This window comes from Ochotona princeps, chromosome 5 (genome assembly GCF_030435755.1).
Source record: "Ochotona princeps isolate mOchPri1 chromosome 5, mOchPri1.hap1, whole genome shotgun sequence".
Lineage (NCBI taxonomy): Eukaryota > Metazoa > Chordata > Mammalia > Lagomorpha > Ochotonidae > Ochotona > Ochotona princeps.
This window is the reverse complement of record NC_080836.1, coordinates 96,173,439-96,196,596: the sequence shown is the minus strand read 5'-3', so window position 1 is coordinate 96,196,596 and position 23,158 is coordinate 96,173,439. Positions and strand designations below refer to the sequence as shown.

Genomic DNA, 23,158 nt, shown 5'->3' with positions numbered 1-23,158 from the left:
TCACAGGAAACTCTACAGGCAAGAAGAGAATGGAGTGACATAGTCCAGATTCTAAAAGAAAAAAATTTTTGGCCCAGGATAACATATCCAGCAAAGCTTTCTTTTGTCTTTGAAAATGAAATAAAATTCTTCCACAGTGAAGAAAAGCTAAAAGAATTTGCCTCTTCCAAACCTGCCCTACAAAGGATACTTCAAGATGTTCTCTTGACAGAGAAGAGGAATAGCACCCACCAAAACCAAAGGCAAATGGGAAGAACAGCCCAGTAAAATGACAACAGAAGACTAAACCAATGAACAACCCACTCCTAAAATGACAGGACCAAAGTACCACCCATACATATTAAACTCTGAATGTAAATGGCTTAAGCTCAATCAACGTCATAGATTAGTACACTGGATTAAAAAACAAAACCCATCTGCTTAATGTCTGGAGGAGACACACTTCAACAAAGATTAGCGGAAACTGTATCACATGGGTTTTGTTTTCAGTTGTTTTCATCTCTTCAAAACACTTCCTTCTGATTAAATCATTCAATGACTCGTAGATCATGCAGTGACATCATTTTCTTCAAGAAGGTTCTTGATTTTCATTTCTTCAGCTACACATTAGTAATTTAATAGCATGTTATTTAACTTCTTGATGTTGTTAACTTCTTTTTTCTCCCGGATGTTGATTTTGTTTTGTGGCTCCTCATTTAAGGGGATGTATAGTAGCTGTGTAATGGAGACTGTCATATCTAGTAACACGTCATTTAACTTCAGGCATTGTAAATTTCTATTTTTCTTTTTATTGTTGATTTTGTATTATGACTTTTGATTTAAGGAGATGTACAGTAGCTGCGAAATTGAGACTAACATTCAGATGTGAGGAAGTAGTGTAGTATGCATTTCTGCTTCCAGACAAAATGGACTTACAATGAAACTGTTTACTATATCTTGACAATAGGATTCTGGACTCTCTGCCATTGTCCGTGCCCACAATGATGGACATATGACTGAGAATGAAGAACTATATGTTAGTAATGATATAGAAGAATTGCGGGGGAGGGAACTGGGGAGGGGATAAGGGAATATGAAACTGTATTATAAAATAATAACAATAATAATAAAATGTTTAAAAAATAAAGAAAAATAATATGATGTGCAGTAATTGTTTACATCTTAGCAATAAAATGCCATTATTTTAAATCAAATATCTAGTCAGTGATCATATTTCCAGTTCTTTCATGATATACATATTTTAAGTTTTATTGGTTCTATTTTTTAAAAGATTTATTTTTATTGGGAAGTTATATATACAGAGAGGAGGAGAGACAGAGAGGAAGATCTTCCATCCCATGATTCACCCCCCAAGTGACCACAATGGCCAGAGCTGAGGCAATCTGAAGACAGAAATCGGAGCCACTTCCGGGTCTCCCACGCGGGTGCAGGGACCCAAGGCTTTGGCCCATCCTCGACTGCTATTCCAGGCCACAAGCAGGGAGCTGGATGGGAAGCAGGGCTGTTGGGATTAGAACCATGACCATATAGGATCCTGGTGCGTTCAAGGCAAGGACTTTAGACTCTCGGCTAGTGTGCTGGGACCTGCTTTTTTTGTTGTTGTTGTTTGTTTTTTGTTTTTGTTTTTGAGTGGCAAAGAGCATGAGCAAGAGAGCGCTTTGATTCACTGCTTTGGTCCCTGAATACCAGCGATAGGGCTGAACCTGGCCAATGCCAGGAGCCAGGGACTCAGGCCAGGTCTCCCGAGTGGATTCCAAAAACCCAACTACTTGGCCTGTTACTGCTGCCTCCTAGTATCTGCATTGGCAAAGTGTTCAGATCAGAAGCTGGTGCCAGGAACTGCATACAGGTACCACATGGTAAAATGTGGGTGTCTTCAGCTAAACTAAAAAACTATTTGAATTAGAATTAATTCGTTTGTTTTAATTAGAATCCAAGTAAGTCTGTTCACTGTAATTGCCTGCTGTATCTCTCATCAGCTTGCACCTCATTTCTGTTTTTCTCCCTTGTGAGTTATTTTTAGAAGATTCTGGGTCATTTGTGTACAGAAGTAGTCTTGCCTTTGCTGAGATACTCATGTGATGGTGTGTTACATAGATCCATGTTTGGGTCTAGAGACACGATCAGATTTGTATTAGCCCAAAAGCCTGTATCTCATCTCTGTACAGTTTGTGCTTATTGTGCTGTGAGATCATCATATTTATTTGGATGGATGCAGGCCGACTGCTAGTTTTAATTTTCTTTTAATTGCAAGTGATAGTCTGTGCAGGTCTCAAGTATATGTAGATGGGTTCTAATAAATGCATGTACCTACCTAAGCTAACCACCTTGCAGAGCTCCCTCATTGTTCTAGGACTTTCTCTTACATGCTTTTACCCTGTGTCCTTCTCTTCCCCAGTGAAAACAAAACAAAACAAAAACCCACTATTCTAACTTTTGCCCTCATAGACCAGTTTTACTAGCCAAGAACTTAAACAAAATGAAGGCATATTGCACTGACATTTAATTGCGATGTGTCTCAGTGTTAGGTTTTAGACTTGTTCAGCACCTACTCTCTGCCAGAATCTAGGTTGCTATTAAGAATGTACAAATGTCTGTCAGAATTGACAGTGAGGATGGTAAGATGTTTGTGAGTAATTACCGAGGTGGAGTGGATGAGCACCCCAGGAATCTGAGTGTTTTGGGAAAAGGAGTGGCCTGCCTCTCCTTGCGGCTCTCTGAGGGCACGAGCGGCCGCGTGCTTCCTCTGTCCTGTTGGAGACACCCACACAGGGCACTTGGGCTGTTTGGGTCATTTGTGGCTTCCCTGCATATGCACGGGATTTCCTCATCGCCCTGTGTGTGTTCTGATGAAAGGGCGACTGGGATCCCTGGAATGTTTCCTCCCAGGGGCACAGAGCCCGGGACTGCAGGCTCTGCCACCGAGGCAGCTCCTCCCTGCCAAGTCCCACCCCCAGCACGGCGTGCTGCTTCCTTCAATGTCTCCTGTTCAGACGCCCCAGTGACCAAATTCACAAGACCAAGTTCACATTTTTACAAGAAAAGCAGTTAATGGTTCACAGGTGGAATTTGTTTCTAGGTACTGCATAATCTCTAAAGACGACATCATGTTACTACATGCTATGAATGTGCATATTTTCTGCATATAAACAAATATTTTCATGTATGTGTGTGATGCATATATGTGTCTATATACATGTGTGTGTATGTGTCCAATACATAACAACTGATTTGATAGGATCAGTTAGGGAATAATATTGAACACTTAAAAATTCAGTTTTCCTGGAACAAAAAGAGGATAAAATTAGTAAAGTCGCCCCTTCTTCTTTTTTTGCACAGAACCATCCGAGTATGGCTGAAAAGAGACAGCGGTCAGTACTGGCCCAGCATTTACCACACCATGGCCTGTAAGTAGCTCGACTATGCACTTATGGAACACATCTCTAATGTCTTTGATTATTTCTTTTCAAAATATTCAATCAAAAATTGCTGCTGACTTTCAGAGTCAGTTTCTGAGTTGCCCAATACCTCTGGTGATAAACTCCAGGAAAGCTCCTTTTGTTTTTCAGAGGAAGTAGGGCTGAGTGGCTTAACTGACATTGAAATTGACTCTTACAAAACTGAGAACAGACAGGGAGAGAGGGAGAAAGAGGAGAAAGGGCTTGTTTTCCCTGCTTTTCCCTTGTCTCCTTTGGCCAACTCAACGGTAACCTTGTGATTGGTGGTTGCTGCTGATGGCCTGGCAGGTGCTCTGCTCACTGCCATGCTGACGGCCAGTCTTCTGCCTGCCCTTAGAACCTCCTGGGAGATGTGGGCTGAGGGACAGCATTTCAAGGAGAGAATTTTGTCTACCTAGAATATTCCAAAACTGAATCTAGAATATAAAGCTTCTTCCCCAGGATGTAAAGTGACATAAAGCAACACGTAAATACTAATCCTTCATGCAAATGAAAGTAGCATTGTCATCCTTTTCTGGCATCTTTTCTTTGGCAATCCTGGAAAGGAAGTCCTGCAGAGAATGCCTAGGTCCCACCTGAGCCTTAGTGGGAGGTTGGATGCCGCTATCCCAGACAGCCACATGGAAGCCATCTATAAATACCAATTTATTTGAAGTTTTGGTCCTCAATGAAGGATTTTCCTCATTCATTGTTTCATTACTCTGCGCCCCAGGAAGAGGAGAGACATGCATGTGTGACGGTTTGCTACTGCTACTGCTGCATCGTAATTGCCTCCTAGGAAGAGTGTTTGGCCGGTGCCCGGATGCTGCTGACACTGCTCACAGGCTTCTAAAGGGACACTCCAGAGCTAGGGAGTGTGTTACAAACAGAACAACCGCTCTTTCAGCAAATTGCATGTAGTTAGTTTGAATACCTCCTGGTCTCGGGTGGCACGTTCCTTGCACGTGCATTCCTGCGTGCATGCAGTTTTTGGATGCCATAGTCATTTCCGCAAGAGCTTAATGATTTATTAGGATTTTCATTTGTTCTGTCTTCCACCAACAGCTTGGGCAGGCCCATCAGCTTCTTTTTGATAATCATTCAATGAAAATGAAATAGACATTTGGGAATACTACTGTAATGATAATGATTAAAAAAAAAACAATAAAATTTTACAATGCGTAGAACATTTACATGTGATCATAGTTGTGCCAAGGGGTTTTCCTCTTACTTGTGTCTGCATGTACTGTGGATGATGCAGCTTGCTTTGTTGCTCTGACTTCTGACTTGAAATACAAAGACAGTAATGTCTCAGTAGAGGTATTTATGGAACTGGTTTGATAAATTTACCGTGGGAATTTTTAGCACAGTGCAGAGGTAGGTGAGATACCTTGGGCCTCTGATCCCATCTGTTATTCACAACCCACTCCCTATCCCCGACTTCTGTTAAATAGATAATTCTTGGCTCTTTCTGGAAAGTTTTATTTATTTCTATTTGAAAGGCAGATTTGCAGAGGGATGTTCCATCCACTGGTTCACTCCCCAAACGGCCGCAATGTCCAGAGCTGAGCTTGGAGCTATGAGCGTCTTACAGGTTTCCCATGTGGTTGCACTGTTTTCCCAGGGCCTTAACAGGAACTGGATCACCAGTAGAGCTGCTGGAACACCACCTGGCGCACTGATGGGATACTGGGGCCACAGGTAGAAGCTTAGTCTGTTATGCCACAGTGCCTGCCCCAGGTTGGTAATTTTTATATCCCCAATGGCTCAATGATAGATCTTATGGTTGGAAACAATGACAGCAGCCTGAGAATGCATCTCAGTGCTGCGGAAATGTTTTGCTATCATTGTGGAAAAGCTTATTAATAATATTCTTGCTGCTAATCCCACCTCTGGCTTCCTCTACAACTGATTTTTAGAAAAAATACATTTGTTTATTTTTCTTGAAAGAGTGAAAGGGAGGGAGAGAGAGAGATCGATATTGAGATCGAGAGCCTGCATTCCTTCATTGCTGGTTCAGTTCCCAGATGACCGTAATAGCAGGTGCTGGTCCTGGTTGAGGCCAGGAGCCCAGACCTCCGGCTCTCCAATATAGGTGATAAGAGCACAAGTACCTGGACCATCCTCCACTGATTTCCAGGCACATTAGCAGGGAGATGGATTAGAAATAGTGGTGTGAGTTGAGAAGTGGGATGCTGTATTACTTAGCTGCGTGCCACAACGTCAGCCTCATAGCTCATGTTTCTGTCATGGTTTAATCTCCTTCTGTCCCCAACCTGAAGTTCATACTGATGAGAAGAGAGGCAGCAATTACAATAGATTTTGTCTTTTATGTAGTTGTTACTCCTCCAGTTATATTTCCACCAAATATGTAAAATAACTGTAATTAATTTCTCTCTGGACACCAAAAGCTCTATTATGCTAGAGCACACTATTGTCTGTTCTTGACCTGGTTCGCCCTAGATTAACCATTCCCCTGATGAAGTTCCCAGCACAGGAAGGGGGCCGGGAAGGAACAGCCATAGCGTCTTTGTGTTCAGTAGCTGATACCTGTGTGTTTGAATCTATTTATGTTCAGCTTATAACTTCCATATGCTTCTCCATTGTTCCATCTCAGCCTGTGTCTACTGATGAAACTGCGTTAGTTGAAGGATCCTGGGCCACATTCTTTCTTTGTAATCCGATTTTGTGAAAACGGCCATATAAAGCCATAGGAAGCAGCTAGTGGTGATTTCCCTGTTTCGCAGATGAGGATGTCGAGATCAGAAGGGTTAAGTCCGTCTCTGTGTTTGGGATTTGAATCCATGCCCAGTTTGGCTCCAGAGCTGTGCCATTGCAGTGAGGGAATGCGTCCATACGTTTTTTATGCAAAGGAGCAGACAGTAAATATTTAGACTCTGTGGGCTAACCTGTCTCGATCTCTGGGTAACCGTTTGGCTCTGCTCTCACAGCCTGAAAGCAGTTGGTCATAAGCAACGCATAAGTGAAAAAGGCCTGGCTGAACTCCAAACACAGCAGCAAGATTTAAAGACTCAGCATAGGGAGCTTGATCTGTGAGCCAAAGTTTTAAGCATGCAATTTCGGAATACAGTGATGCCTTGTAAAAAGTCTAGTAATTTGAAAGATGATTTGTATTTTGCTTGTTTAGAAAACTTTAAGAATCTGATGCCCCCTTCTTCTTTTTGAAATTTATATTGTTTAACTCCATTCAAATGTTTTTCTGGGGGAAGAAAAATGGGCATCATTAAATACAAAATAATTCAGTGACGCTTTTGTCTGTGTTTAAATGTAAAGATTCTCTGTCCTAATAAAATGACTCATCTTATTTTAATTTTCATGCACATGAAGGATTTTTAATGTATTTCTGTAGGTTGTGTAAGGCTTTATTTACATAAAACAAAATTGAAAAATGTTTAAAAATGATATGTAGGGCCCAGGATGATAGCATAGTGGTTAAAGTCCTCACTTTGAACGCACTGGGGACCCGGCGGCCCTGCTTCCCACCCAGCCCTCTGCTTGTGGCCTGGGAATGCAGTCGAGGATGGGACCCTGCACCCACATTGGAGACCCGGAAGAACTCCTGGGTGCTGCTGGCTTTGGATTGGCTCAGCTCCAGCTGTTGCCGCCCCTTGGGGAGTGAACCATCCGAAGGAAGATCATCCTCTCTGTTTCTCCTCCTCTCTCTGTATATCTGTCTTTCCAATAAAAATAAATAAATAAATAAATAAATAAATATTTTAAAAAAAGATATGTGAAGATTTAATACCAACTGAAAAGTTAGCAAAAATGATGTCAAAGAAATTTCTATGTCAGCAAAATATGTTTGACTTGTTAAAGAATTTTATGGATGGTTGTTAAGGAACATTTAGGTTGTATCAATATACATTTATCTTTGTAGTAATAAGTAGTCAGAGTGAGAGTGAGAGAGGGAGAGAGAGATCTTTCAGAGTTAGGCTGATCCAAAGCTGGCAGCCAGGAGGCTTTTGGCCATCCTCCACTGCTTTCCCAGGCTGTTAACAGGAACTAGATTGAAAGTGGAGCAGCCGGGTCTGAAACCTGTGCCCATATGGGATGCTGGCACTGGGGGGGGGGGCAGGCAGAGTAGTTTGCTAGGGCACCAGACTGGCCTCCAGCTCTCTGGCTCTTAAATGCAACTAAAATAGTCTTGTTGACTCTGATGTTGTGAGTTGTGTTTTTGCCTTTGGACACAATCCAGTCATAATTTACTCTTTCCCTTTGATAGACAATTTCAGCCCATCTCAGAGAGAATATGTTAAACCATTTTCAAACAATGGTTTCACTTAGATCTTTCTTTTCTCATTTTTTTTAAAGATTTATTTATTTTTATTGGAAAGGAAGATATACAGAGAGGAGGAGAGACAGAGAGGAAGATCTTCCGTCCAATGATTCACTCCCCAAGTGAGCGCAATGGCCGGTGCTGCGCCAATCCGAAGCCGGGAACCAGGAACCTCTTTCAGGTCTCCCACGTGGGTGCAGGGTCCCAGTACTCTGGGCCGTCCTCGACTGCCTTCCCAGGCCACAAGCAGGGAGCTGGATGGGAAGCAGGGCTGCCGGGATTAGAACCAGCGCCCTTTTGGGATCCTGGGGCGCTCAAGGTGAGAACTTTACCGCTAGGCCACGCCGCTGGGCCCATGATTTTTTTTTTAAATGAGAAGTTTTATTTAAAAGTAAGCTCAAGTTGCATGTGGTTCCCTCCGCCCCCATCTTGGCCTGAATTTCTTTTAGTTTTTCTGTTGTTAACTAAAATTTTTGAGGCCAATATAAACCCACACATTTCTTTTTAGGAATTTGCCAGTTTATAAATCATTTGAATTCTGCTTCCCAGCAGAAAATGATAGTTGAGTGCTTCTCTCTGAAGCACAGTCTGCCTCCCACGAGCTCTGGGAGAGGGGTGTGTGTGCCTGACAAGAGGCACACGCCATCCTGGGCACCTGCTGCTGGGGACCACACGATCTGCTCCGCACCAAGTCGGCTGCTTAAATGGGGTTGTGCTTGTCATTGGAAAGGGAGCAATTTCTGACCACTGGATAAAAATGTTCCTGGGATGGCTTTCCCAACTGACTTCTCATTGCCATGGAGTGGGAATTCGGGGGCTGGGATCTGCCCAGAATCCAGGCATTGTCTGGCCCATGATGGAGCAGGATGACCTACTGAGCATTTGAGTAAAAGACCACGCATTCTCTGAGACCTGATCCCCAAACCTTTCCAGACCTCAGAGAAGGGTTTCAGTCAGAGGAAACTTCACACTGGTTTGCTTTACCCAAAATAACAGAGTTATGAAATTGGGACTTAAATACAACAGACAGAGCATTAAACACATTTTAAAGTTTGCCGTGATGATTTGTGTAGCCCTGTAGCCCTTGTTCGTGATAATGAACCTGAAGTGATGGTTTCAGAGGTGCAGCCTGATGCTAACGTTCGCTTTGTCTTTTCGGCAGCCCCTTGCTCCACCATGGCTTACCATCACGACAGCAGACGCATATTTGTGGGCCAGGATAACGGAGCCATGATGGTGCGTAGCTTCCGGGATGTCTTTGCATGTTCTTCATGTCCCACCCCCCTGTTCACTTGGCTCAGGTGGTTTAAATTTAGCAGTGCGTATCTGGTAGTTTGGCATAAAGAACAAATATCTACTTGCATATAGATGCTGTGTCTAAAGATGGATTAATTAAAGTTAGCGCTTAAACTAGTTTTGGGAAGTTTGGAGTGCTGTCATGACTGGTAACGTGGTGCTCGGCCAGCTCAGAGGGCACAGCCTTGGTACGGTGACTGTAGAGCCGTGGTCACAGCTGCCGTCCTTCGGCTGTTACTTGGAGAGCCTCATCCCTGAGTGTTTCAGAGAGGCAGTGGAGGGCCGGCGAGGTTAGGGACCAGCTGTTCAGCCCACAGATCACACAGAACCTTTAAGGCTGCACTTCTTACGCTCTGGTGAGGCACTAGATGTTTCAGTTTTCCATCTGTTTTAGACTAGTGTTTCTGTGTCTCTAATTGGGTTCATGCAATTTTTTCCTTAATGGAGATTTAATTCATGTAACAAAATATTCACCATTCGGAAGTATTGGTCAACTTTTCTGTAACTGAAGTACCTGTGAGGAGCTGCTTTGGAAGGGATATGTTTTGCTCTGGGTTTGGGGCTCACACTGCCACCTGGGCAGCCCCGTTACCTCAGGCAGCTTAGGAGGATGGCGGAGACCCCACAGTCAGGGAGTCCAGGGACCGAGGGAGCATGCTCTTCGGCTGTCCTCTCTGCTCTGTGCTGATGAAGCCAGCGCCGTCTATCGTGGATCTAACCAAATCCGGTCCTGCCTCCACCCAGTCATCTACTGCTAATATTAGGTTATTAGCCATTTGGAAAAGACTTTGGGGTTTAAATATCTGTGTGGAACAAATGACAAAAAAATTCAAAAAAGATGAAAAGAAAATTTTAAAAAAGGAATAAAAAGAAAGAAAAAAATATCTTTGTGAGTTGAGGGAGCCCAAGTTGGGTTTTTTTGTATTTTGTGATTTTTTTTTAATAAATTTTATTTTTTAATAATGATTACATGGTGGATCAAGGTGGGAAGGATCAAGGTTTATGAAAATTGGGTGTACTCATTGCTTCCAAATTTGCTATTTCTTCTTGTTTTTTTTTTTTTTTCCCCTGGGGAAGGGGAGAGACAAAGGGGGAAACCACTCATAATTTTCCAAATGTCTCGGTATCCAGGGATAAGGAACCGCCACCTCATATCAATCCAGAGTTTCCATGTGTACGTATTCCCAGGGTTCTGTCCAAGTGGCTTGGAGAGTTCAGAAGTGCTGCCAATTTCGCTGATCCAAGGATGATGTCACCCTCCCAAGGAGCCAGCAATAGTAACACTCTGTTAATTCCAGAGCACTTTCATCATCCCCCAAAGAAACCCCAACACCCGTCACTGGCCATGCTGCGTGCCCACACCCCCCAGCTCCTGACAATCACTGACCCACTCGAAGTTTCTAGACTTGCCTGCCTCAGACGTTTGATGTCAAAAGATTGATCCCGTTGGTCCATTTCAGCCTGTCTGTTTTTGCTTTGAAGAATTTCAGGGCTTACCTAGGTTATAGTTTCATTTAAGAACTTAATTCCTTCTTGTGGTGGAACAGTGTTATGGAAGAACAGCTCACTTTTTTTATTCATTCGTTAAAAACGATCCTTTGAATTGGTCTAATTTTTGGCAACTGTGAATAATGCTGCTAAGAGCACTCATCTATGGGTTTCTATATAATCGTATGCTTTCAGTTTCCTGGCTAGGAGTGAAACTGCTGGGTCATATGGTGACTCTCTTTTTAACTTTTGAGGAACTGACAAACTGTTTTCCAAAGTTACTGCATCATTTTGCAGCACTGGCAGCAGCGTGTGTGAGCTGCCGTCTGCCCACGTCAGGGCGAGCACTTGTTATTTCCCACTTGGGTTTGCCTTGCTTTGTTTTTCTCATGGGAGTTTGGATGGTATCTTACCATGCTTTGCGTGTGGGTCTCCCCGAGGGCTAGTCATGTCGAACATCTCACATGCTTCTTGGTTATTTATGTGTCTTCTTAAGAGAAATATCTATATAAATCCATTGCCCACTTTTAATTATGTTTTTTTGGTTGTTGAATTGTAAGAATTTTTCCTGTGTGTTAGATTCTAGGCCCTTATCGATATAAGGATTGCAAGTTTTTTTTTTCCATTCTAAAGGTTGATTGTGTTTGACTTTATAAAACTTGAGGAAATTCAGTTTACCTGTTTTAGGTATTGCATATAAAGTCATTGCCTAATCCAAAATCATTATTCCTATTAATGAAGATGTATGCTTATGTTTCGCTTTTATATCTAAATATCAGATTAACTGTGAGTTAATTTTTGTAAATGACACATGAGAGGATTTCCTGTTTTGTCGTCTACTTGTGGTTATTTAGTTATCCCAGAACCATTTGCTGTAAATACTATTTTCCTCCCATTGAATTGCCTTGGCACTGCTGGCACAGAGCCAGGGAGGAGCTGGAGAACCAGGGTGGAATTTTCCAGAAATGGGTATGTTGTGAAGGTTTGTGGGGAGGTTGATCTCTTCGTGTTTGAAGACTTGGAGGGAGCTACCAAGAGGTGAATGGATAGACCCAAGGGCAACGGGAAGGTGGGCAGGACCTCATAGCACTGGGTAAAGTTTTCAATCCCATTGCAGATGCGGTGAGAAGCTACTCAAAGGTTTTCAGCAGGCGAATGCCATGCTGTAGTGTACAGCTGTAAAAGAAGTCTGTAGCTCCTTTTTGTAAAGTGGGTTGAGGGGCCATGAGGCCATGTGGTCAGAGTGGAATAGCCCAGCAGCGCAGGTGGACTTTGAATGCATCGTAGATTACATACATGATGGTTTGGGTATGGGGAGGCTGGAAAAGAAGAAGATAGATAGCTTCCAGGTTTTGAACCTGAGCATCTGGGGAGACAGGGACAGACAGCTTGAAGGAAAGCGACGATGAGGATGGCCCTGCGTTGGAGATACCTGTGAGACATCCAGCATGTGGGTGTACGAACAGCGACCCTGACAACTGCCTGGACGACCTTGCTGCAGTGGTGGTGCACCACGGCTCTGGGGTCAGTTCTGGACATTACACAGCATACGCCACCCACGAAGGCCGCTGGTTCCATTTCAATGACAGTACTGTGACACTGACGGACGAAGAGACCGTGGGCAAGGCCAAGGCCTACATCCTTTTCTATGTGGAACACCAGGCCAAAGCTGGATCAGATAAACTTTAATACCTCCTCCAAACTGTCACTCATGAACTATAGAGGACAAGCATTTCCAGTTTTCCATAAATACTTGATCCAACATTTAATTTCATTGTGCACTTTTCAATTTCTCTTTGGGGTTTAGTTTCATCCGTGGTAATGACTTACTGAACATGGGCACCAACTATTTTTTTTTTCTACCAGAAAACCTCAGCAGACATTTTGATTTGCTGCTTTAGTTGTAATTCAATTTTTATGTGTAGTTTCCAAAATTTAGTTCTATTTTTTTTATATTAACGTTTTCAGTTATCACTCTGAGGCACATTTGCATATATGCTTTTGTTACCCTCACACGTTGAAAACAAGAAGTGTTGCCGGTCGTGGGGTGACGGAAGGGCCGCTGCGTGGAGGCTCATGGGTTCCCCGCACACAGCCCTCAGTGCCTTGTGTGGGCCTTGTGTGGGCTTCATCCTGGCTGCCTGTGACCAGGGACCCGAGGGCATCACTGGGCAGACCAGGTAACCGCTCCTCTGCATGTCTCTCAGGGCTGCTGTTCATCAGCACTAACTCAGTAAACCTGTTGGTTCTGTCGTATCTGCATCAGAAGGCTTCTGTTGTATCTGCCATCAGAATGCTCCTGGGGAAAGAATTTGAGAAGACAGTGGCTAGCATTGTGGTATAGCAAGTAAAGGTGCAAAGGTGCTGCCTGCAGTTTTGGCATCCCAGCTGTTCTAATTCCAATCTAACTTCCTGAGAAAATAGTGTAGAGTAACCCCAGTTCTTGGGCCCCTGCCACTCATGTGGGAGATCCCGACGGAGTTCCTGGCTTCTAGCTTCAGGTTGGCCCAGTCCCAGCCACTGTTAGAGAATGTCTAACAGTTAGAGACAGTTAGAGAATGTCTTTTTCCCCCTTTCTGTGTAACTCTGCCTTCTGAATACGTAAGTAAGCTTTTCTTCCTTTTTTTTAAAGATTCGTTTATTTTTATTTGAAAGGCAGACTTAGAGAAGAAGAGACAGAGATCTTTGATCCACTGGTTCATTCCCTAAATGGCTGCAGTGACCAGAACTAAGCCATTCTGAAGCCAGGAGCCAAAAGCTTCTTTCTGGCTTTCCCACGTTGGTGTAGGGGCCCACCGTCTGCTGCTTTCCTCGTCTATAAGCAGGGAGCTGGACTGGAAGTGGAGCAGGTGGTGAATGAACCAGTGCCTGTATAGGATGTTGGTACTGCAGACAGAGAGTTAGCCTGGTGAACCACTACACCGGCCGCCAATTTTTTTTTTTTTAAAGATTTATTCATTTTATTACAGCCAGATATACACAGAGGAGAGACAGAGAGGAAGATCTTCCGCCCGATGATTCACTCCCCAAGTGAGCCGCAACGGGCCGATGCGCGCCAATCTGATGCCGGGAACCTGGAACCTCTTCCGGGTCTCCCACGCGGGTGCAGTGTCCCAATGCATTGGGCTGTCCTCAACTACTTTCCCAGGCCACAAGCAGGGATCTGGATGGGAAGTGGAGCTGCCGGGATTAGAACCGGTGCCCATATGGGATCCCGGGGCTTTCAAGGCGAGGACTTTAGCCACTAGGCCACGCCGCCGGGCCCCCCGCCAATTTTTTTTTTAAGATTTGTTTTTTTATTTGAAAAGTAGATTTATATATAGAGAAAAAGAAACAGAAATCTTCCATATGCTGGTTCACTTCCCACATGGCAGCAATGGCTGGATCTGAGCCAATCTGAGGCCAGGAGCTTCTTCCACCTCTCACACACAGTCACAGGATCCCAAGGCCTTGGCTCATCTTCTACGGCTTTCCCAGGCCACAAGCAGGGAGCTGGATGGCAGCTGGAGCAGCCGGGACATGACCTGATGCCCATGTGGGATCCTGAAACTTGCAAGGTGGAGGAATAGCGGATTGAGCCATTACACTTAGCCCTAGATTTTTTTGTTAATTTTTATTTGAAAGGCAGATGTACAAAGATAGGAAAGGACAAACACAGAGAAAGAATCTTCCATCCTCTGGTTCACTCCCCAAATCTCTACAAATGGCCAAGAGCCGCGGAAGTCTGAAGCCAAGAGCCCTGAGGTTATTCTGGGCCTCCCACATATGTTTAGGGGCCCAAGAACCTGGACCATGTTCCGTTGCTTTGCCAGGTGCGTTAGCGGGGAGCTGGATTGGAAATGGAGCATCTGGGACTCAAACTGGTGCCTCTGTGGATGCTGGTCCTGCAGGTGGAGTTGAGGCTTTACATATTATGTCACAGCCCTGGCCCCCACAAATAAATCGTGTATGTATAAACTATATATTATTTTATATTATATATGCATATATTAATATATAATATGTAACATTATATATACTATATATTAACATGCATATATAATATAAAAATATATATAACATTATATTATTATATAATATTATAATACTACTATTATAATAATATTATTATATGTAATATATATTAATATATATAATATGTAATATTATATATATTATATATTTTATATTATATATATTAATGAGAAGGTGGGGTCCAGACCTAACCTGGAACACTGCAGCGTTTTGGAGTGGAGTTGAAGGGGCAGCCCACCTGTTGAGAGTATGACAGTAGGAAGCCCGGACTACCTCGCAGAAACCAGATGACCCAGACTTTCACACAGCTGGCAGAGTCATTGGGAACGTCAGAATCCCTGGGTGGGGCCTGAGGATCTTCTCAGCAGGTCTTCTCGTCGAGCCTTGGGACCCGGTGTTTTGGAGGGTGCCGTTGAGGAGCAGTGAGCTGGAGGTGATGGATGGCTGTGTTTCTTGTTTTCTCCATCTCCATGTGCCAGTATATGGAAGACAGGCTTGGGGGTGCCGGGCTGAAGGTGTGGGTGCCAGTAGGAAAGCTGTTTTATGGATAGGAACACAGGCAAAGCTTGTGAAACTCTGAGGTGGTGATGGGGAACTGGGTGGCAGGGTGTGATGGTGGCTGGATTGAGTGTTGCAATAGAGGGAGGTGCGTTGAGATGATGTTCACACTGATGGTCAGGAACTTAGCTGAATACAGAGACAGAAAGGGTGCTGATAGAGGGGAGAAAACGGACATGCTCAGCTTTGACTCTTGGTGACGCAAGCCTGACATTCAAGGGTCTGGTCCATACTGGGCGAAGGGCTCAGCGGGAACTCTGGCAGTGGCCCCAGGAGCCATGGAGGAAGGGCTCAGCGGGAACTCTGGCAGCCCAAGGTCAGGGTGGGAGTTTGTGTTCACAGCCCAGGAGCCATGGAGGAAGGGTAGGGTGAGAAGAACAAAGGATATTCCTGTCCTTATTTGTACAGCAACTACAAACTGTTAGTAATGAAAGTAATGCGTCTCTGTGGTTTTATTTTACATACTTATAGATTTTCATGTATGTCTATAGCCAAGAGAGCAAAAGCAACACACTTTTTTAGAATTTTATTTATTTTTATTGGGAAGTCAGATATACAGAGAGGAGAGCCAGAGAGGAAGATCTTCCATCCCATGGTTCACTCCTCAAATGGCCTCAACGGCCAGAGCTGAGCTGATCCAAAGCCAGGAGCCCAGAGCCTCTTCTGGATCTCCCATGTGGGTGTAGGGTCCCAAGGCTTTGGACCGTCCTTGACTGCTTTCGCAGGCCACAAACAGGGAGCTGGATGGGAAACGGTGCCACCGGGACACGAGCTGGCACCCATATGGGATCCCAGCGCATGCAAGGCGAGGACTTTAACTGCTAGGCTGCCGTCCTGGGCCCTCAGCACACTTTTTGTGGTCAGAGGGGAGGAGAACTCGCTTGTGGAGAAGGAATGGGTCAGAAATTCCCTCGTTGGTCTGCGACACTTTATTCCACTTGATCTGATGCCTCACAGAAACCGCAGTGTGCGAAGTCTGTTCAAAGAAGCATTCATGTGCCTTAAACGCTCCCCCGAAGTCCCTGAGCTTGGGATACCCATTTTTGGATTTTACTTTGCTTTGAATTTTTTGATTCATTTTGAAACCATTGTTGTTTTCTCATCGTATGTGTTTACTTTTAGGAATTTCATGTTTCTGAAGATTTTAACAAGATGAACTTTATCAAGACCTACCCAGGTAACAGCACATACATGTGTGCTTGAAAATATACACACATGAAGCTAGAACACTGTGCTTTATGACCAAAATTAGGTTTCTGTGTTAAGTTTGATGTTCCAATTAAATGAGAGACAATTAGCTGTTGAGAATTATTTACCAATTTTTTCTGCTTACTAACATCCCAGATTACGTAAATTGGGTATGTGCATGAGATTTAAATTAATATTTGTACTAGCAGACATGTGCACTCAACCCAGTTTTTGTTAACACAATTACTATTGTATTTGTGTATATAATTGAGTGTTTTTATAATTTACAAAAATATGTATATAAATGTTTCTCGCACACACACACACACACACACACACACACCCCTGACTGTTGGTCAGACTCTCATTGTTTAATTCTGTTACTGCTATTTGAGGCAAATTCCTGTAAGTGGAATAACTTCGTCAAACATTCAGAAGTTTTTAATGCTTGGATTTCTGCCAGCTGTTTCCCAGCAGCAGCACACAGTCCCCTGAATGAAGAGTGAGGGGGGCCACTCATTAAATAGAATAGCATTGCTCTAAAATTCTTGTCATCATAATGTTAAGGAGACTGGTGGTTCCACTGGTTCAGTCAGTACACATGGATGTATTGAGCTACTGCACTTCAGCTTATAAATATGTATAATTATCAGTACATTTTTAAAAAGAATGTGTATTCTGATAATTTATGTAGTAGTCAGAAATATTTATGTAGCACTCATTAATATTCACAAGAAGCAAAAAAATCTTTGCAACATTACTGCATTATAAATTTTTTATATTTACAACAATTTTTTATATTGAAAATAATGTAACTATTTAATGTTAACTGGTTTTTAGCTTTTGTGAATGTTCAGGATTTTTCCATGTTCCTAGGAACTGTCATATTTTCTCATTGAGCTGTGGTAATACAACCAGTGCTCTGGAACAGCTGTGGAATGTATATTTTTCCCACATTTCACTGTGCCTAGTAAACTTCAGTATTTTTAACATTAACAAAGGCAGGTCCCAGAGTCAACTTGGGGTTAGGGTTGTGGGGTCAAAGCCATGGTTAGGTTATGGGTCCCATGAGCTCACTTCGCAAGGTCCCAGAGAGCTGCACCTGAAGGCCTCACAGAGCCTGGCGCTCTGGACTTGACTTCATGCCATACATAAAGGTGAAAATTGAAGTCTAGCTGGTCTCCACATACAAAAAAGAGGTTTTAGAAGTTAATAAAGACAAATTACTGTTATTTTCACCTGCTCCAAATTGAGAAACAGAAAAGTGATACAACCAGGTCCATACATTTGAACTTGGAAGATACATGGTTATGATCATGAGTGATAAAGCTTTCCAATCTTGTACTGTTGGAGAATATACGAGCATTACACACAGTGTTGTTATGACAGTGAAAATGACTGAATTCTCAGCAGTCATTTGCAGATTTATCTTAAAAATAATCAAGGATTCATAAGCCCTTTTATGCTGCATATACTTAGGAATTTGACAACCCTTCTTGTATACCTGATTACTGTTTTTGTAATCTAATAAAGCTAATTTTTCAGTTGTTCTTTTAAAGATTTTATTTTTATTGGGAAGTCAGATATTCAGAAAGGAGGAGAGACAGAGAGGAAGATATTCCATCCGATGATTCACTCCCCAAATGACTGCAACAGCCAGAGCTGAGTCAATCTGAAGTCAGGAGCCAGGAGATTCTTCCAGGTCTCCTATGCGGGTGCAGGGTCTCGAGGCTTTGGGCCATTCTTGACTGTTTTCCCAGGCCAAAGCAGGGAGCTGGATGGGAAGTGGGTTTGCAGGGATTAGAACCAGTGCCTATATGGGATCCCAGCATATTCAAGATGAGGACTTTAGCTGCTAGGCTACCATTCCAGGGCCCAAAGAGCTAATTTTATAATAACCTGTTTAATTTGTCATTAGTCTTTTCCAACCATAGGCTTAATGAGAAATGTGCTAGGAGCACCTGGAACAAGTTATGCAATGTTGGGCAGATGTTTAGTTATTTTGTTAGTTAATTCTTTAGTATCTGTTTCTCAGATTTCTTATCTCAAAGTGGGCATAATTCAGACTGTGAGAATTAAAAATGTCACTATTGAAGCAAAAGCATGAAGCATGTATCCTTCAAGAATCCGGCATCACCTCTGGTAGTTCCCATTAGCCGGAGCTTGGTATACTAGGATTGAAGAAGGTTAGCTCTTAGAACATCTTGGCAATTTCAAGTTCCTTCATGAATATTACACACTTAACAACATCCTGTAACAGATGGAACAGGGCAGATTATATTGTGGTGTGGTTTATAGTTGATCTGGAAATGTTTCAGAAATTAGGTTATGTAATACCTTCCTTATTCCCAACTGTTGTCTGTAAATAGAGAAGTTTAGAAATATTTAGGTTTTATAAATAATGAAAGGTTACACACAACCAGAAATTACTCCCAAAAACATGATGCATATCATGACTTTAATTTTGGGCAATTACATCTGTTTACAATGCCAATATTTCCTAGAGGATACAAATACTGAAGTTACAGAGAATTAAGAAAATATTGCTCTCTTGAAAAAACAAAACAAAACAAAACAAACAAACAAACAAAAATTGGAGCTGGCACTGTGGCGTATGTCCTCCAACACAGTAAGTGCTCAGTTGGGTCTGGATTTCTTTTGCTGCATTTATTAAGACAGGATTTTATCCAATAGAAGCCTATCAACTTGCAAATGAGATGTAAACGTCTATTTGCCCCACGCTGCCAGCTGACTTCTGTGACATCATGTGATGTGATTATTATGAAAATTAACATTAAGAGAAGTGGAGGCATTGTTTACTGTCGTTCTGGAGATTGCATTGCTGAGGGAAGTTTCTTTAGAAATGCTAGCATAAAGCTTGCATTTAAAAAAGTTGTGGGCCAATGTTGTGCTTTATCAGGTTAAGCCTTTGGCTGCTCCAGTTCTGAATCATCCACCTGCTAATGTGCCTGGGAAAGCAGCAGAATATTGCCCAAGTTCTTGGATCCCTGGACCCATGAGGGAGACCGAGAAGCTCTTGGTTCCTGGCTTTGGCCTGGCGCAGGCCCGGTCATTGCAGCTATTTGTTGAGTTATGACAGCGAAATAGAAGTTTTCAGTCAGTGCATGGAATGCTTTTTTTTCTCTGTAAGTATGTGTTTTAAAAAAAAATTTAACTCTTGCTTACATATAGAACTTTTCAACAATGAAAGTTTTGTAGAGCCAAGTAAAAATGTTCTCTCAATGACAAAAAATAAATAAAGAAATATATTTTCTTATTGTTTGAATTACTCGTGAGCATGGCTCTTTGTGATTTGGGAATGGCCGAGGCTGGACACTTGTGAGCTAGCCCTCCTTGGTTGCTGGTGAGGGGCCTGGCAGGTGGCGCCTTGGCGTTTCCCCGCGGAGAGCTCCTCATGGACACAGCCTCCTTCGCTCTCTTCCTGCAGCTCATCAGAACCGGGTGACTGCAATTATCTTCAGCTTGGCCACGGAGTGGGTGATCAGCACCGGTCACGACAAGTGTGTCAGCTGGATGTGCACCCGCAGTGGGAACATGCTGGGGCAGCATTTCTTCACTTCCTGGGCGTCATGTCTACAGTATCCTTCCATGTTCCCCTGCCCCTCTCCTTCTCTCAATAGTTGGTTTCCAGTTTGAACATATATTGTTCATTGAGACTGAATGATTCCTTCATATTCATCTAAATTCCAAACACTTGCATGTCTTCTTTGGTATAAAATGTTTCTCAAAAATAATGATTAGTTGAATTGCTATTCTATTTTCAGAAATACAGTGCAATGAAAGTCTTCCAATGTAAAGTTACTAGGGGAGAGGTTTGCATTCATGAGGCATGGATTTTCCATAGTTATTCATTAAAAATATACTGTACTGATCTTGTAGTTATTGGTATATGCTACAAACCTTATAAGAAAAACCAAATAATAAGATTTTCACCCCGGGATTCATAAGTGGACTATAAAGTGTTTTGGGTATAACATGTTTTATGCTCTGTGTGTGTGTGTGCGTGCACACTTTTAATTACTTCAAAATTCCTCAGAATGTTAAATATTGCTGCTTTAAAAACTCCAAGTTATTATATGAAATTTTAAAGCTTTGCAAAAGTGTATCTCTACTTGCTGTGTATCTTTTTTTTTTAAAGATTTATTCATTTTATTACAGCCAGATATACACAGAGGAGGAGAGACAGAGAGGAAGATCTTCCGTCCGATGATTCACTCCCCAAGTGAGCCGCAACCGGCCGATGTGCGCCAATCCGATGCCGGGAACCTGGAACCTCTTCCGGGTCTCCCACGCGGGTGCAGGGTCCCAATGCATTGGGCCGTCCTCAACTGCTTTCCCAGGCCACAAGCAGGAAGCTGGATGGGAAGTGGAGCTGCTGGGATTAGAACCGGTGCCCATATGGGATCCCGGGGCGTTCAAGACGAGGACTTTAGCCACTAGGCCACGCCGCCGGGCCCTACTTGCTGTGTGTCTTAGCGACAGAGAGGTCAAGGCTGCCATCGGCAGGCTATGTCCCTGCACTGATTTCTCTCCCAGGGTTAAATGTTTGGCATGGTAGTATTCTTTCCATTGACAACCTGTATTTAAAATCTGTGCGACAAATTAATTCTTGTATTTAAAATGTTTACTACTTATGAATAGTTAAAATGAGCATTTAGGATGGTAACCTGTGCTTTAGGATCAGACAAGGGAGAAATTGATTGTGTGATAGAAGGTGTTTCTATTGTGCAGCAGATTTGTGGAAACTGGCACAAAGTGACATAGTCAGGACGTGGCTTGCGGTGCTCCTTCTGAAGTTTGTTTTTGAATGTTAGCAGTTATTATGCTGCAAATAGTAGTTATCTTGTCTTTAAGTGACTGCTTTCCCACAAGTCTGTACAACCACAAGCCAAGAACACAATGAATTGTTATTAATTGTTAATATATTTTTTAAAAGTTTAATGTATATGCTACCATATATTACTGCTTTTTGAGTAATGAAACTATCTACATTAAGTTAAAATGAATACTTCTCTGCATTTAAAACTAAATCATCTAAACCAAAAGCCAGACAAGATTTATGTCCTATGTTTGTTGTCAGTTTTATATTATTTGTGGAGCTATTTCATGAGTAGCTGTTTTGTTCCAGTGCTGTTTTCATTAGTGAGCACTTTTCCTTGTTTACACTTGATTGTAACTACTTGCTTTCATGTCTGTCTTCTCTCCTAGCTCTTAGGGTTTTTATTTCCTGGCAGTTCCTTAGGATACTGCTTGATGTACTAACCGGAGCCCAGTGGATTCTTGTTGAATGAGTATTAACTTTCCTGATAATTTCAGTTGTTTTGTAGAAATTTCCACTAGATGTTACATTTTAGGTTAAGGCTTATTCTCTTTGAGATGGACGTTCACCGTCTTGCAACTGACCAAAGTGGCTACATCTTTTACAGGAGGGCTTAGGGGTGGATTTGTTAGATACCCTTGACTGCTTTTCCTCAGGTATGATCATGACACTCAGTATGCTTTTGTTGGCGACTATTCCGGGCAGATCACCCTGCTGAAGCTGGAGCGGAACTCCTGTTCAGTTATTACAACACTCAAGGGACATGAAGGTAGGCTGCACCCTCGCATCAGAAAATCCAGTGAAGATGGGGTGTTGTGTTACCAAAACCCTTTCTAAATTGCTTAGGTGAATAATATTTTCCACATTGCTTACCTTTTGAATTTAAGTTACTGATTTCAGAAGCCCCTTGAAGTTTCCTCCAAGTTGTAAGGCCTTGGGTGGAATTGTTATTAGCGTTGTTTGGTTTTGTTTTGATTTGTCAGATTCGAGGACCCTGAACAAGACTTAATAGATCACACAGTTAGAAGAAATGCATGGGCTGGTTCCATCTCTGGGAACCATACTGAGAAGGCACCAAGGGAAACAAATTCCTGGGTGAGATTTTTTTATGGAGCAGTGAGTAGTGGAGGGGCCTTAAAATGCCATTGGCTCTTTTGAATAACTTGCTATATACACATTATACACATGCATAATCCAGAATCTTACTGTATGCTCAACTCTAATGCAATCTTTATTCCAGTCACAAGGTCTTAGTCTGACGTGACTTGCTTTGAGATAGAAAAACCTGGGGTTTATTAAAAGAGTTCAATGATGTACTTATCCACTACTTACCACTTTAACAAGTTAAAGGTACTCAGTGTTTTCTATTTTGGGTGTAAGAGGGACTCTGCAGGGGGAAAAGAAAAAAAAAAAAATAAAACCAGCAAGTTAGAATAGATCTAGGCAGGAAAACAGAGGCCCCTTAAAAAACCACTTTCTGTTTATGAGTAATCCTCTCATGAGTCCCAAGCGCTTAAGGATTCTCTGAGTTGCTAAGGGAGGATGGTTTCTGGTAGCTGCTTAGTCATTTTCAAATTGGAGAAACCATATTTAGCTGCTTTTCAGCTTCTAGCGGAAGTGCTTGGGATGCAGGATTAAACAGGATGAGAATTCATGACCCCTATTGCCACTTTTACAGAATATGTCATCATTTTCATTTCTCTGTGCTTTCTATGTTTTTGAGAACTTTATGTGTGAAACTTGTTTCTGTTCAATGTTGCTTTATTAGTTTCCAATATTAAGCTTATGTGACTCTCAATTTTATGAAGTTTAACAATGCCTTTTTTCCAGGCAAACAAGTCAGTTTAAAATTAGGAAATATGTTGAAAGAGAAAGTGCAAACCAAGAATATCGAATTTCATAGCCAAAGTAGAGTATGGAATATAAGATTTAGATTTCTTTTAATCTAAATTATTTGGCATAATCATATGGTGTATTTGCAAGGCTCTGACTTCCAAGCAAGGCATTTAATTGAATTTTCTTTTTTAAAAAGTATTATGT

General features: G+C 42.4%; 1 protein-coding gene across 1 annotated transcript in view; it reads left to right on the top strand.

The window, feature by feature from the left end:
* The window catches only part of WDFY1 (WD repeat and FYVE domain containing 1), a 69,950-nt gene that overhangs the window by 26,702 nt on the left and 20,090 nt on the right, over positions 1–23,158 (top strand). The window contains exons 2-6 of the mRNA XM_058665072.1: positions 3,340–3,407; positions 8,897–8,970; positions 16,213–16,267; positions 19,727–19,877; positions 21,775–21,887. Of these exons, the coding sequence (XP_058521055.1) occupies positions 3,340–3,407; positions 8,897–8,970; positions 16,213–16,267; positions 19,727–19,877; positions 21,775–21,887 (461 nt within the window). The remainder of the gene's footprint in view (positions 1–3,339; positions 3,408–8,896; positions 8,971–16,212; positions 16,268–19,726; positions 19,878–21,774; positions 21,888–23,158) is intronic.